The 15,291-nt window shown below is 35.5% G+C and overlaps 1 protein-coding gene across 4 annotated transcripts in view; it reads left to right on the top strand.

Moving 5' to 3' along the window:
* The window catches only part of ASPH (aspartate beta-hydroxylase), a 95,830-nt gene that overhangs the window by 38,328 nt on the left and 42,211 nt on the right, over positions 1-15,291 (top strand). For all 4 annotated transcript variants that reach the window (XM_072328555.1, XM_072328553.1, XM_072328554.1 and 1 more), the window contains 10 exons: positions 910-984; positions 1,452-1,613; positions 2,722-2,781; positions 6,083-6,127; positions 6,583-6,615; positions 7,602-7,640; positions 8,362-8,406; positions 8,560-8,607; positions 9,113-9,166; positions 10,087-10,131. In XM_072328555.1, the coding sequence (XP_072184656.1) occupies positions 910-984; positions 1,452-1,613; positions 2,722-2,781; positions 6,083-6,127; positions 6,583-6,615; positions 7,602-7,640; positions 8,362-8,406; positions 8,560-8,607; positions 9,113-9,166; positions 10,087-10,131 (606 nt within the window). The remainder of the gene's footprint in view (positions 1-909; positions 985-1,451; positions 1,614-2,721; positions 2,782-6,082; positions 6,128-6,582; positions 6,616-7,601; positions 7,641-8,361; positions 8,407-8,559; positions 8,608-9,112; positions 9,167-10,086; positions 10,132-15,291) is intronic.

A 15,291-nucleotide genomic window follows, 5' to 3' on the forward strand; every position in this document is an offset into this window, starting at 1 on the left:
TGGACTCGATGATCTCTAAGGTCCCTTCCAACTCGCACGATACTATGATACTATGATATGATACTATGATATTTTTTTCCAGTTCCTGGAGGCTTATCATTTTTCATTTTTGTGTATACCAAACAGTAATCCACAAATATGGAGTGTACGGTTAATAAAATGTAATAAAGAATCTGTTTTAAAAGACATGAATTACTTTCCTTAAGTCATTATACCATATATAATTTAGGGATCATTTCCTGTCTCTATCACCCCCATCTTCTTTTACATACATTTTGTTATTTTATTTGAAAATGCATTTGGATTGGTTTTGTGCCATGGAGTTTCTCAGTGCAATTTTTCAGGATATTTATATGAAGGCAACTCAGTACAGAATCCAGTTATGTCATGGGTTGCTGTGTTCGATGATGATTGCTTGTCCCTGGAAATGGTTTCTGATTTATTCTGCTATGCCAGGAGAAGTCCTTGGTGTTGTAATGTTAGTATTTATTTCCCCTTCTAAAACCAACAAAACGCTTCTTCTGCAAATGATATTCTTTTGTCAAAATAGTATGCTAGTGCTGCTACCTAAATCATAGGAAAATAACAGATAAATTCATAGAAGAGAATTCATGGTTTTTACATTCATCTCAAGTTACGAATTATTGCTGTTGGGGAAAAAAAAAAAAAGCAGGAAATCTACTGTAGTATAATTCTTCCAATTCATTTGATGTAGTTGATACAATAATTGCTGTATTGGACAGTAAACAAAATCAAATTATAACTACATGAGTTGCGGAGGTTTATCTGAATTTGTGGAAATAGTTGGAATGGAGTAAGAACTTTATGGAGGCTACTGAAAGCTGCAAGCCTTGCTCTAGTGTTAATAGTTGACATACTTACCTTCACTGTAATTTGTGATCCCTCTAGAGCACAAGGATGTTGATGTAGAACTGGAAGAGGAAATTCAGCCTGTTCTTCATGATGCTCTCCATTCCCAGCCCGGTAATGAATTCACATTTAGAAATCACTGAAGAATTATAACTTGTACTCCTTTTTTGTATTCACTCAAGGTAGTTTTACCTGTGCAAGACGTTCTGATCAAATAGTTTGTGATTTTCCAAGAATATTTTGAAAATTCAGTCAACAAATCTTGAAATGGTAACATTTTAATTCACAGATGTTTGGCAGCAATAGTTCAGGTCAACCAGCGGACAAAAACTTCACAGAAATGCTCTGTACAGTGCAAGAATGGCTAAGCAGGAATTGTTTTTATTTGTGAACAATGAAGACGCTGATCAGTCACTGCAGATACTTAGGATTTATACTAGTGTAAGAGGCAGTCAAGTCGTGTGTCCTCTGTTGTGGAGTAGTAGAAACACATGAAAGTTGTGTTGAAAGCTGAATTTTTTTGATTGTAGTAGAGTTTACCAGTGAATTTGTGTTGTCTAAAAATTTATATGCTTGATTAGGAGAGGGACATGAAGATGTAGATGAAAGCGTAACTGACCAATGGCAAGAGAAGGAAGAAACACATGCGGAAACGTTTGAAGCTCCAGCAACAGATGACGTGCTTAGAGAATTAGAGAATGAAATGACAGAGGACTATGAGATACCAGACTCATTTCAGAAAGGTATTTGAATGATTAAATATATTTAAAAATTAAATGTTCACAAAAATGCAAGCAGACAAATTTAAATGAGTCAAGTGACTTTAATGAGAAATAATTTCTGCTTGCCATAGTCTTGGAAAACACTGGGATGTTTTAAAGATGTTCTGGAATCCAGGTAGCTCTAAATTATAGTGTGCTTACTGCTGTGTTGGCTTTCAGACGATGAAGTTAATCTTTGTTCCAGCAATGCATTTCACCCAAAATAGAAATAGTCCTACAATATCTGAAGTGATATCAGTGAAGAATATCTGAAGATTGAGCTTGCTCCTATACTCAAGGAGTTTCTTACTGATATTCTCAATATACTTCCCATGTAATGTGACACTTTAAGAGAACGTTGTATGTGAGCAATATTCCAAGTCTTGCTAAGAACATGGTATCGTATAAAGAGGATATTCATACCCCACTGCCTTGAGATATCAACAGGGTGTTATAAGCTGTAATATTACAGCAGAATCATATGGTTTGATTCAGAGTTAGGGGAAAGTACGTCTGAATGCTTTTGTCTGAGGTACTGAAAATTGTGCATGTATTTTAAGACCTCTTTTTGAAAAACTCATGTCATGATTGCCATCTGCATGTTCTGATTGCTGAAAATGTGCTGAGATTCTTTCATCACAGCTGAAGTAATTCCTTTCAGTCTTTTACTCTTCCTTGTTTGTTTGTCTTTTGTTCTTCATGGTGTAAGCTAAAGTAGGGAAATTCATTGAATATTCAAATTCCAGTTATTTTAAATCTTGGAGATGATAAATAAGAAGGCAATGTAAATATATTCTTTTTTTCTTTACATTGAATCTTTCATGGAGTCTGATTTTTTCCAACATCAGACTTGACTTTGAGAGATGAAAATTTCTGTAGGGACAGACATCTTTTCTGGAGCAAATATGTTTAGTGTACATGTATTCTCAGTATAACATATACGATTATTATTTCAATCTATTTGAATGTCTTTCTGGTGATAGAATAAATTTATTTACTATTTCTCCTTAGAAATATTACTATTCATGTGCAATATTCTGTTAAAGAATTTCAACAAAAACTGGAATTTATAAATATGTCTATTTCTTAGATGCTGATTTTGTAGAAGATGGTCCTGGAGCAACAGAACCTGAGTCACATGAAGTTCCAGGTATAATGTTCTGTTTCCAAATCCAGTAGTATTAGTTTTGTGATAGAAATGTTAAGAGAAACCAAAATACGAAATGCTAAACTGATTTAGCAATAGATCATTTTCAAAATGTTTATTCTCCAAACTACTGTTTTTGTCTTGTATATTTTTAAATGAGATGACTACATCATATCTGCTATGACAAATGGTTCTTAAAGAGTAGTGTAGAGAACTTGAAGAGTTCATTTGTACTTTATGTATTACTGTCTTGTAATACTCTACATTGCTGAGGTTCTTCTGGACTATTATTTTTGTCTTTAGTCAGGAACTTGTGCTCTCACATGTTTCAAAAGTGTCCAGCTCATAAACTTCTATTCAGAACTATTTGGTGTGTTGCAACAAATCATACTGTCAGAGCCAGTATCTTCCACAGGCTTGGTATGGAACTATCTTTGCACTGCCATTCTTTACAAGCTAATTTATTTTTAAAGCATTCTGAAATGTTACGTGTACTGATATGGTTAGTGTCTAGTCTTCATCATGCTGTGTTTAATCAGGCCTGCATCCTTTTTATGTTGAGGGCCTCAGGTCTGGATGCAGTATTCTACTTGGGGCCTCAAAAGTGCAGAGTAGAGATGGGCAATCACCTCGCTCTGCTGGTCACCGTTCTTGATGCAGTCCAGGATACATTTGGCCTTTCAGACTGCAATCATACACTGCTATCTCTTTTCCAGATTTACATCCTCCAGAACCCATAGATCCTCCTGTACAGGGCTGTTTCTTCTCACTGTTCATATATGTTTGGGATTGCCCTGACCCAGGTTTAGCACCTTGCAGTTTGCCTTGTCAAACCTCATTAGGTTCTTGTGGGCTCACTTCTTGAACTTGTCCAGATCCCTTCAGATGACATCTCTTCCTTCTGTTGTATCAACTACAGTACTTGGTGTCATCCATAAACTTGCTGAAGCTACACTTGATCCTACAGTCTGTGTCATTGACAAAGATGTTAAAGAGCACCAATTCTAAGACAGATCCCTAGGGGACATCACTCGTCTCCAGCCTCTCTCTAGAGAATCCCTATTAACCAGCACTCTGGCTGTAACTGTCCAGTAAAGTCTTTATCCACCAAATAGTCCAGCCTTCAAATCCGTATCTCTCTAGTATAGAGATAAGGATGTGGTGTGGTAATCTTTTCTATTAGTTCATCTGTTGAGATCCATTAGCTGGATATTAAAATTTCTGTGTTATCTGAGAAGCTGTATACAAAGCATTCCATGAATCCAGTCCACAAACGCATAAGTATTTGCTGGAGTAAATAATCAGTGGATTATTATGCTAGGCTGGGTTAGGGAAGATGTGAGTCCTCTCTGGAAGGAAACTGGATATTATTGTCACAAGGAGAAAGCTGAGGTGTTCAGTGATTTCTTTGTCTCAGTCTTCACTGGCAAGGGCGTTAGGTGCACCACCCAAGCTGTAGAAAGCAGAAGAACTGGGTGATGCAAGACCTTCCCAGAGAGAAGATAAGATTTGAGACCATCTAAAGAACCTGAAGGTTCACAAGTCCATGGGACCCAACAAGATCCATCCACAGGTTCTGAGGGAAGTGGTGGACTGAAGTTGCCAAGCTACTGTGAATCATATTTGAAAGGTCATGGCAGTCTGGTGAAGTTCCAGTGACAGGAAAAGAGGAAACGTAACTCCCATTTTCAAGAAGGGTTAAAAAGAAGATCCAAGGAACTGCAGGCCCATCATTCTCAGTTCTGTGCCTAGTAAGGTCATGGAGCAGACCCTCCTGAAGGCTCTACTAAGGCACATGGAAAATAAAGATGAGGTAATTGATGGTAACTAATGTGGCTTAACCAAGAGCAAATCATACCTAACAAATTGGTGGCCTTTTATGGCATTACAGCATCAGTGGATAAAGGAAGAACAACTGACATCTACCTGGATTTATGCAAAGTGTTTGACACTGTCCTGCACAACATCCTGTCACCAGATTGGAGAACAATGGATCTGATGGATGGACCACTCCCTGGATAAGGAATTTACTGGATGGTCGCACACAGAGAGTTGTGGTCAGTGTCTGGATGTCCAAGTGGAGATTGCTGACAAGTAGCATTCCTCAGGGATCATTACTGTGATTTGTGCTGTTTAACGCCTTTGTAGGCGATGTGGACAGTCAGGCCAAGTGCACCCTCAGCAAGTTTCCAGGTGACAGTAAGCTGAGTGGTGCAGTTAATGTACTTAGAGGGAAGGGAAGCTATCTAGGGGGACCTGAACAGGCTTGAGAGGTGGGCCCATGCCAGCTTCATGAACTTCGACAAGACCTCACAAGTACAAGGTCCTGCACCTGGGTTGGGGTGATCTCAATCACAGATACAGGATGGGCAGAGAATGGCTTGAGAGCCCCTGCAGAGAAGGATTTGGGAGTGTCAGTTGATGAAAGACTCAACTTGAGCAGACAACATGCACTTGTAGCTCATAAGGCCAACCATATCATGGATTGCATCAAGAGAAGTGTGACCAACAGGTCAAGGGAGGTGATTCTGTCCCCCTACTCTGTTCTCTTGAGACACCACATGGAATACTGCATCCTGTTCAAGAGCTTTCAGCAAAAGAAGGACATGGAGCTGCTGGAGCAGGTCCGGAGGAATGCCATGAAGATGGTCAGAGGGCTGGAGCACCTCCCCTAGAGGGCAATTGGAGAGCTGGGGCTTTTCAGTCTGGAGAAGGCTCAGATGAGACCTTATCATGGCCTTCCAGGACTAGAAGGGGGCCTAGAGGAAAGCTGGGGAGGGACTTTTTCTAAGAACATGTAGTGACAGGACAAGTGATAATGGTTTCAGACTGGAAGAGGGTAGATTTAGACTAGATATTATGAAAAAATTCTTTACTGTGAGAGTGGTGAGACACTGGAACAGGTTGCACAGTGAGGTTGTGGATGCCCCCTTCCTGGAAGCATTCAAGGCCAGGCTGGTTGGGGCTTTGAGAAATCTGGTTTATTGGGAGATATGCCTGTCTATAGCAGGGAGCTGTAACTGGATGAACTTAAGGGTCCCTTCCAACCCAAACCATTCTATGATTGTCAGCAACCTACATGTATTATAATACAAATATGCCTAAACTTATTATGTTGTGGTGTAGCTCCTGGTTGTGATTTATAATCTAGCTGTAAGTTTCAAATGAATATTGTGATGTTTATTCTTATGTATGTATTTCTGTTGTTTTTGAGCCTAACAGTATGTGACTTTTTAACTTGTGCTATTTAGCTGTTGCATGAAAATTTGACAGGAACATAAAATATCAAATATTTTTATTTAAGGTGACACTGAGCTAACATTAGAAGATGCTGTTGAACACTACACAGGTACAATCTAAGATCATACTTTTTTCAATGATTTTTATCCTCAAAGAAAAGCTGTCCCTTTTCCTTCCCTCCCAGAAGAAATAAAAAAAATATCCACAATACATTAGGTAAAGTTTTACTGTATGTAAGAATGACTGATGGGTATTTTCTTTACAATTTATAGGTCATTTATAATTGATTTCATGACTTGTACAAGAAAATCTTAATTATATGATGAATCATATTGAAGTCTTACATAGTAATTCTAGGAAGTTCCTTATCTTATCCCAGAAAAACTTTAAAATCTTCTGTTTGGGTGAATTCTTTGTATCATGAACTGTAACATAGCATAAAATAGTATCTATTTGATTTTATTTTTTTTTTTCCTGAATGAACTTAATTCTGCACTGTTTATATTTATTTTCTTCAAAATTCAATGAATTTTAATATTGACTTCTTTTCCCCTTTTTGAACAGAGGACAGAGTGCATGGTGTTTATGATGAACATGGTACGACAACAGTTATATTTAACTTTCGTATGTTGAATCATGAACCTTATTTTACCATTATATTATTATGATAGTCTTTCTGTGATAGAAAATGAAATTATTTTGTCCTTAAGTTTTCCTTGCTGTCATATTCATTTTGTAAATCCTGTGATAAGCTATTTTTTGATCTTTGAAACTTCATGTGACCAGTCAGTCAGTCTGTAACAGTGGAACAAATGACTTATAAATTGGTTAAATTCTCTGACTCATCACTTTTGTGCCTACATGGCATAAACATATTGAGAACATCTCGTGCCAGCCCTCCTTTCCCATTTTTCTATAATAAAACCATGGTAAGTCAGCAGTACTTCACTGTATCTGTTAAGCTCAGTATTACCATATTGTACTCATTTTTTTTCGTAGCTAACAACTCAATGGAGATTTACTCCAATTTAGTTTGATTTGGCTAATGATTTGGTAATGATTGCTAGGAGGGTTAGTACCTGCTAAGATAATGAAATTATTCAGTGTGCTAGATGCACGTCAAAGTTCTTAATTTTAAAATACCCTATCACATATCAAAGACTTAAAATAAATGGTCAGCATTTTACCCATTTTCAGACATTATTTGAAGAAAAAATTATTAGCATTTTTAACCTGTTTCTTGTTCAGGGTTATGGAAACTAGCTCTTTATTTAAAGTATTGGAGTGTAGGTGAATTATTTTAGTTGTATAGGATGCTGGCTTTATTGTTGTCATCGTTTTAAGTATTTCATCTGTGTAAGTAGAAATGCAGGAATTTCAGCATTATGTTTACATTTGGTATTTGTTTTATATGTAGAATTCACCATGGTGGGTTCCATTAAGAATTCATTTATCTGTGCAGGCCTCAAGAGTAGAAAAAGCTTTTGAAATCCTTGCAATAAAGAAATAAATTGGATGCCTAACAGCTAAATTATTTTTAGCATAGCCTGCGAATCAACAACACATTTGTCTTTCCTTTTAAGAACCAGAACATGAGAAAGAGACTGAGACTCAAGATACAGGTATAGCCTATTGGTGTATGTATGTTTGCGTGTATATTTGTGTGTATGCATGTATATATTTACATATGTCATATATTAAATATATATGTCTTTGTTTTGTATGTAGTTAAACTGCCCACAAACCTAAGAATAGAAATACAATGAGAGTAGAAGTGCAGAAGTATTAGCCATTTAGGTTGTTGACGATGCTATATTTCATTACTAGCACCAGTCAGTATGAGTGATCTCTGTAAAGGTAAAGACACTTACTAAAATATCCTTTTCAACTCATAAATGTGTTTCTAAATTGACTCTTACTTTGCTCGTTTCTTGTCCTGCACATCAGTTCCTTCATGGTCATTTACTTTAAAAGGTTGTGGGTTTGTTTTTCACGCATCCATGAGATGTAGCTGATAATGCAAAAGAAGAAACTGAAAGACATTCTCAGAAAGACTAAGGAGGTGGTTTTTTTGTTTTTTTTTTAATGTCTTAATCCAAATGACATTTGTTTAGAAGATAGATTTTAAGTACTTATCTAATATATAAAGTAGTTCTTTAGAAAAACAGGAAAGAAAATTTAAGGTATTTCTTCGTTTCCTCAAAATTAATAGAAGTCCATATTTGCCTTTTGAAATTTTATGTTGAGCATCTGTGTGTACGAGCTCTGTTCATTTGTGTTATATGTAAGTTTCATCAGTTTAGAACTTGACTTCATTACTGCTCTGAATTAAATGTTTTTTAGCTGTTGAAGACCTTCCTGAGGAAGTTCACGAAGCCACAGAACCAGGTATATATATTGTTATTGTGGTCTTAAAGTGGTTTTGCTATCCACTTGTTGGTTGGTTTTTGGGGTGGGCTTTTTTTTTTTTCCTTTTTTGTGTTGTTTTGTTTTGCTTTAGAGAGAGAGAAGAACTAACTGCATACTTTTGTCTTTTTGTAGTTAGAGATGAAATTGTTGAAGATTTAGATATTGAGAAAAAACCACCAGGTATGAAATTTTTATGTATAAAGAAATCATGTATTTTCCTTCCATTTATATCTCTTAATATATTTCGTTAAAAAAAGACAAGAAAATGTTCTCTATAAAGTACTTAATGTCAAAAATATCATTAAATATGATGGTCTTTCAAACATGATGTTAATTCAGTTAGCTAGATGGAAGTAATCATTGGTTTATTCTTAGCATAGCTAGGGATTTGCTACTATATTTTATTCGAGTTTTCCATTTCATAAATTCATTGCAATGAAAATCAGAATTAAAATTCCTTTTTGGGAGGAGGGGGCAGAATGAAAGGAGTCATTACTTAAGACAGTCTACACTTATTTTATATGAAATGTGTTCAGGTGTCTTGTGCAACTGGTATTTTAACTTGTTTTTCTTTCAGTTTAACTTCTACTTGTTTGATACTAAAAAGAATGGGTGGTTGGTGAGGAATAGAAGCAAAATTATGAGCATTTTGTGTAACTTTCATATTTAAATTTATTTATGACAGTGGAAAGTAAGCATACAGAAGAAGATAATGTGGTCACTGGACCAGAGGAATCAGGTTTGTATATTATGCTTCATACGAACTTGCTATTCTAAAAAGAATAGATAAATACCATAGAATAGAATTCTACTTTAAAAATATACCCGTAATTTCTCTTGCTGCAGAACTTTTTTCCCTTTAAAGATGTGTGTAACTGTTATTAGAAGCTAACGTGTTGCTTTCTTTATTTTACCTCATTTACTAGTGTCAGTATTTTAAGTGCTTATATAGGAAAGCTCAGTTTTAAAAGTCGAGAGTGCTCTAGCTCAGAATGATTTGTAACAATAGAAACGATCATAGTTGGTTATAGGAGGTTAAAGATTTCCTTGCTATGCTCTGTCTGCCGCCTGGCAATCAGTAGTACATACTCTGGAAAAAGAGCGTAAATGTAAGAAGTAAAGGAGAATATTACCCCAACTTTGAGTAAAACCACTACGGAATTTGTGAGTCAGAGCATAAATTTCCCTCTTTTCAGTTTTTCATACTGCCTGCAGTCAGTATTAGAACTATTATAACTATTATCAATTCTTTTCTGGTAAAACAGACTCCCTCTGTGCATGAATTGGGAGCTGTGTGCAAACTTGAGCCTATTAGCAGTAGCAGCAGTCTGTGACATGTCTAATTTAAACATACATCCTGAATTAAAAGCAACTGAATTTTCAAGTAAAATCCATATTCAAACAGCATACTATGCTGGGATATTTGTGCTTATGACAGTACAATTTCAGAATTCTGTTTTTAAATTTCATTTTAACTCCTTCCTAGAAAAACTGAGCTGAAGAAAATGCGTATCCCACTTCAACAAAAGTATTATGACAGAGTAGTCTTAATAGGTCACTGTTTTGAGCATAAGAGGGAAACTTTCTTGTAATTTAGATTTTCCATAAACATTCAGAGAACTATCCAGTTTCAGTTGTTTCTTCACTTTTCATTTACAGAAGTCCCTGTTCAAACTGAGGATTATTCAAATGATAATCTAGTGGGTAAGTGTTTAAGTGTTTTTCTTATATTTTTTTTTCCACAAAAATAAAATAAAATAAAATAAAAAATTATAGGTGCATGGTAAGTTTTGCAAGCAATTTTTGGTGAGTACTTGAAGGGTAATCTGCGTTCTCATTTTAAGCTTTTAAGTGGTTATGAAGCAATAATTTTTATCTTGTCCTGGATAAATGTTAGTGATGGCAAATTGAGCTTTACAGAAGTATTTAAAGTAAAACTCTGAGTAGTTTTAAAATAAAACTTATTTTAAGTGATTTCAGGGAAAGCTGTACATTTTTGCTGTAAAGGTAAAAATAAAAATAGCAGATTTCAAACTATGTGGGTGCTTCCTTTCTAGAGTAGCTCGTCATGGGTGGTGATGTTACTTCTCTGTATGTCAGTCACATCTACTGAAGTTTGGCAGTGGCTCTTTCTTCAGGCTGGTCTGTGAACAGAGTTAGCTTTGTCGTACTGTCATGTTTTTCTTGACATAACTGGTTTTATGAACAAAATGAACACTTCCAGCTCTTTCATCAGGACAATAATAATTACCAAAACGATTCTTACAGTAACTACCTAGGGAACCTATCTGAGTGGAGGGAGTTGCTTCATTTGAAGCTTGCGTGTTGTTACAGTTGGTCCACGTTTGTGGAGTTAATAGAATCACAGAATTAAGTATTACAAGTCAGTAGTTGGTTCTTTTAACTGTGGCAGTGTCAAGGGCAGTGCTGAGGTCTATCTCTGAGCAGGAAACCACGGGGATCAATCCAGGAGCCCTGAGAGCCGTTTTAGTCCTAGTTAGTCTCAGGCCACAAGTGATATGGGTGGAACACATAGAACAGGAACAGGACACAGGAACAGGTTGACCAGCATGGTTGTGGATGCTTCCTCCCTGGAAGCATTCAGGGCCAGGCTGGATGGGGCTGTGAGCAACCTGGTCTAGAGGGAGGTGTCCCTCCCAATAACAGGGGGTTGTAACTACATGATCTTAAAGGTCCCTTCCAACACAAACCATTCTATGACTGTATGACATGGTTGTTGGGCAGAGCAGTTTTTGACTACCTTTGTGAGTTGGTTAATCTTCGCAGTATACAGAAGCTCTGAATTGGTGTGGTATCCAAGTGATTCTGTGAGAATTTTCTTTCCTAGCAGGGAAGGAAACTTGTATTCTATGCTTAGACGTGCCTAAGGTACCTAGAGAACTGAAAGTGCAGGGGTTCTCCCAGTAATGATTGGAAGCATGGTTGTGTTCATGTTTTAATTTACATGCTGAACATTAGCTGAGATGGTCTGAGATACTTGTTGTAATACATTTCACTGACTTGTCTGTGGGTTCTTTCTAACCTGTTTATCATAACTGCTACTCACTATGTTGAAGTGTTTAAAGCCATAGGTGTTCACTGATAGATATCTAATAATAAATATTTATATTAATATCAAGTATTTTAAACAAGGCTTTTGAACAGCGTAAAGAACAAGCAGTAGTTGTCTTTGACAGGACTGGCAATAAGTTCAGTGAATGCAGTGTAACTTTCATTAGTTTGTTGTGGATCTGTAAAACCAGAAAAGATGCATCTGTTTTCTGGCAGAAAATATGTCTGTCTAGAGTTAAAATAGTAAGTAGGTCCTTATGAGACTATTGGAAACTTCTAACAGTAGAAAATTCTACTGCACAGTGTCAGTTACATTGATATGAGGATATTAAGATGAATTTGTCTTGTATATGCTTTTTCAAAACCAAATTCAAACTCCAGTTATCAGCTTGAAATCTTTGAATTTTGTTTCTGTGGGACATATTTTTGTCAAAATCAATACCAATTTATCCAGTTACTAAATAAGAGTAATTGTTATTGCAGTATCCTGCTCCTGAGTCTTCCTTTGTGAAGTAGAAAAAGAAAATAATCTGTAGAACAAAACTTGCTACAGCCTGCTAACATACTGAAAAGTTGTAAGTAATTTGGTAGCTGTGTGATAGTCACCTTCAAGCCAGAAGAATCATCAAACAACTGATGTATTTTGTAAAAAGCCCATCAACACAATGCAGCAGTCAGTTTATATAACATCTCTGAAAACTGAGAAAAGCAGGGTATACAAGTTAAATAATTTACAGTTACTGAATTTTCCTGCTGTTAAATGTTTCCTTGCCTTCTTCAGATGTGAAAGCTTGCAGGAAAATGTTATTCTCACAACTTTTTCCTCTTAGAAGATGAAATTCACATGTACTAGGGAGTCAAAAGTTTGAGTTTTTTGTTGTCAGAATTCTTTTCTCCTTTGGCAGCTTTTAATATAAATGATTTAGGGATTTTGATCAATTGTTTTCATTTGTGTGTAAATTGCAGTGATTGTGATAGAATGGTAGTTATTGGGATATATTTGAAGGGAAGCATATTACATTTTGGGGGGGAAACTATTACTCTTTGTATTTGAGTTTTTATCCTTCAAGTATGTAGTTCAGATTCAAAATATGTAAGACTTTTCTTTCTCCCATTCAATTGTACACTCTTGTTTATTTTTACCAGCTATTAAAATCCCTTATGTTCAGAAGTTTCCATTTCAAAACACTGACCCTTCCTCATTCCCTGGCTCATTTTTCCACAGTACCTGCCCTTATGATATCAATCAATCAATAAATAAATAAAGAAAAATGGCCGAGATTTTCCTTTATGAGGTAAATGGAGTGCCATATGGTCAGAAAAAAATTATAGCTCAGATAAATATTTGAAAGTGTACGTTTCCCACCTTCTACAGCAACTTTGTGCGGATTCATTATGGTAACACCTAGAAATGATAGCTTACTTCAAGTCTGAAGCAAAGTTGCATTGTTTATTTTTTTTTTTTTAAGTTAAGATTTATTTGATTTTTTTTAATTTATAGTAAGCTGTGTTTTGGTTGGTCCTTTAATATAGATTTCCCCTTATTTTTTCAGATACTTAAAGCTTCAAAAGAAAAGTCCCTACATCAGGAGGACCAGCCCTAACCATACGCTACAAAGGGGAGCAGATGGTTGTCATAGATCTTACGATGTAATTACAGAGCAGTTCAGGGTTTGGGAGCAAACACTAAGATACTGTAAATGGGTTGTAGCCAACTGTCATCTTAGTAAGCTTTTTGGTTTTGTTTTTTTAACACTTGGATGTTTAATTTACATTCCTGTCTTGATTTATTATTATTTTTTTGGGCGGGGGGGAGGGGTCAAGTTTAGTGAATTAATTAGTTTTATTTTTCTTCTGTGTTCATGACAGAGTCGCAACTTTGAACTACATTTCAAATGTGCTGTTCAAACAATTGTTAATATTCTATTTATAATATAGCAGCAAGTACATTTTTTTTCAGATTTTAATATATATCTTTTGTTGTGGATTCATACAGTGTGTACAGAGCATTTTGGTGAAAGGAAACTTAAAATATTATGAATTTTTAGATGCTTTATAATTGCTGATAGAGCATACAGCCTAAACATGTTTTATAACACTAATCAGGCACAAACTAAGCTGTGAATTTTGACTTGTATCTCTTTGCACTGACATTAAGTCAACAGACAATACGTAATGTTCAGGTGATTTAAAAAAGTCTAATATTCAAACTGTGTATGTTTAAATCACAGTAGTAAAAAGATTACTAAATAGCTTTTATTCAGAAACCTTTTGTACGTGAATCAGAACTTTATATGCATTTGATTTCAATGCAGAGCTACGTAATAACTCAGCAGGGAGTCAGTGTAAATTGAAACAAAGCTGAATGACCAGAATCAAGTCGAATTCAGGAAATTTCTCTTATTTTCTTACTAATACATGATTTTAAAGATGGATTTAAGAAACTTTACATTCAGTGAATTATGGAAACTGCTAATTCAAGTTCAGGAAAAATAGGATATCAAAATTTAAGGCCTGCAATTATTAATGTTCTTGTAAACGGTACATGACTGAAATGTAGGCTTTGAGTGATTTTAGTACTGCAGGTGTACTCTTTACCTGTGCTGTGCTGCTGTTCCACAATTACAAAGTCATATTTCATTCTTTGGCAATTTGCTTGTGTTCCTTTTTGGCTCAGGAGTGTTGCTGTGATTTTAAGAAACTGCCGAGTCTAATAAAACAGCTTAGATGAAAAAAAAACGAAGTTAAATTCTGTAACCCTAACAGCGGTTGCCTTTTGGTTGGCAGGGAGATTTAAATTTCTGTGACACTGTTTTGAAGTCAGGTTTTCAGTTGCTTATACTTATAGTTAAAGGGACATCATTATGCTGGTTTATTTTGTTCTGGACTTCAGTAAGATTCCATGTAGGTGAGTGTTGCATCTGATTAATAGGCATAGAAGATGTTCCAAAGTGATTTCTTCTGGGCTTTTCAAGAAAGCAATAATACTCTTAGACTGTGATGTGGTTTAGGGTGGAATGTACTTATAAAGCTACCTGTGATTGTGAATTGCATAGCAATAATTTTTACAAAGCCATATTTTGTGATGAAGTTTGGGAATACTTTTAGAATGGTGAATGGAGGACTTTTTTATATAACAGTGGCAGCCTATTTCTAGCATTATGGGACTGTGAGAGTATATTATGCTGTGATCAGATTTACGTATTTTGTAACTGGGTATGTGTTTTTTACGTGCTTCATGTTTACAAAAATATGCCAAGCTGGGCAAGGTCAAGAGAACTATTAAGGAAAATGTTTGTCATCTGTTTTAATGTTTGGCTTTCAATAAAACACAGAAGATTATCTTTGTCTTTCTAGTGTCATTATTTTTTCCAAAGTGTACCACATATTAACAGCGAGGATAAATATTTGTCTCAGCTAGCAACATGTATCATTCTTCAAGTTAATCATCTGATTATTCTCTTTTAAATACACTTGAAAGTAAAATTTACAAAGAGAAAACATCTAGTGAGCAGAAATAGTTATTTATTTTTAGGTGGTTGTATGTGATAGGACTGAGCGTTACCCTATCTTTTATGGTTGTGTTATATTACTTCTATTGTACTATTCTCTCTCGGGCAACTAGTTTGACTTGAATTTTGCCCATTGTGTATAATTACTATTTGTAACTTAAAATGGGTGAGAAATTATTCTTTAACAAAGATAAATGTGTGGGGCAAGTGTAATGCAACTACCTTACACAGAAAATATTCCTTATTATAATCCATAGTCTAAATTAAAACTCTTAACGAT

This window comes from Excalfactoria chinensis, chromosome 2, assembly GCF_039878825.1.
Source record: "Excalfactoria chinensis isolate bCotChi1 chromosome 2, bCotChi1.hap2, whole genome shotgun sequence".
NCBI lineage: Eukaryota > Metazoa > Chordata > Aves > Galliformes > Phasianidae > Excalfactoria > Excalfactoria chinensis.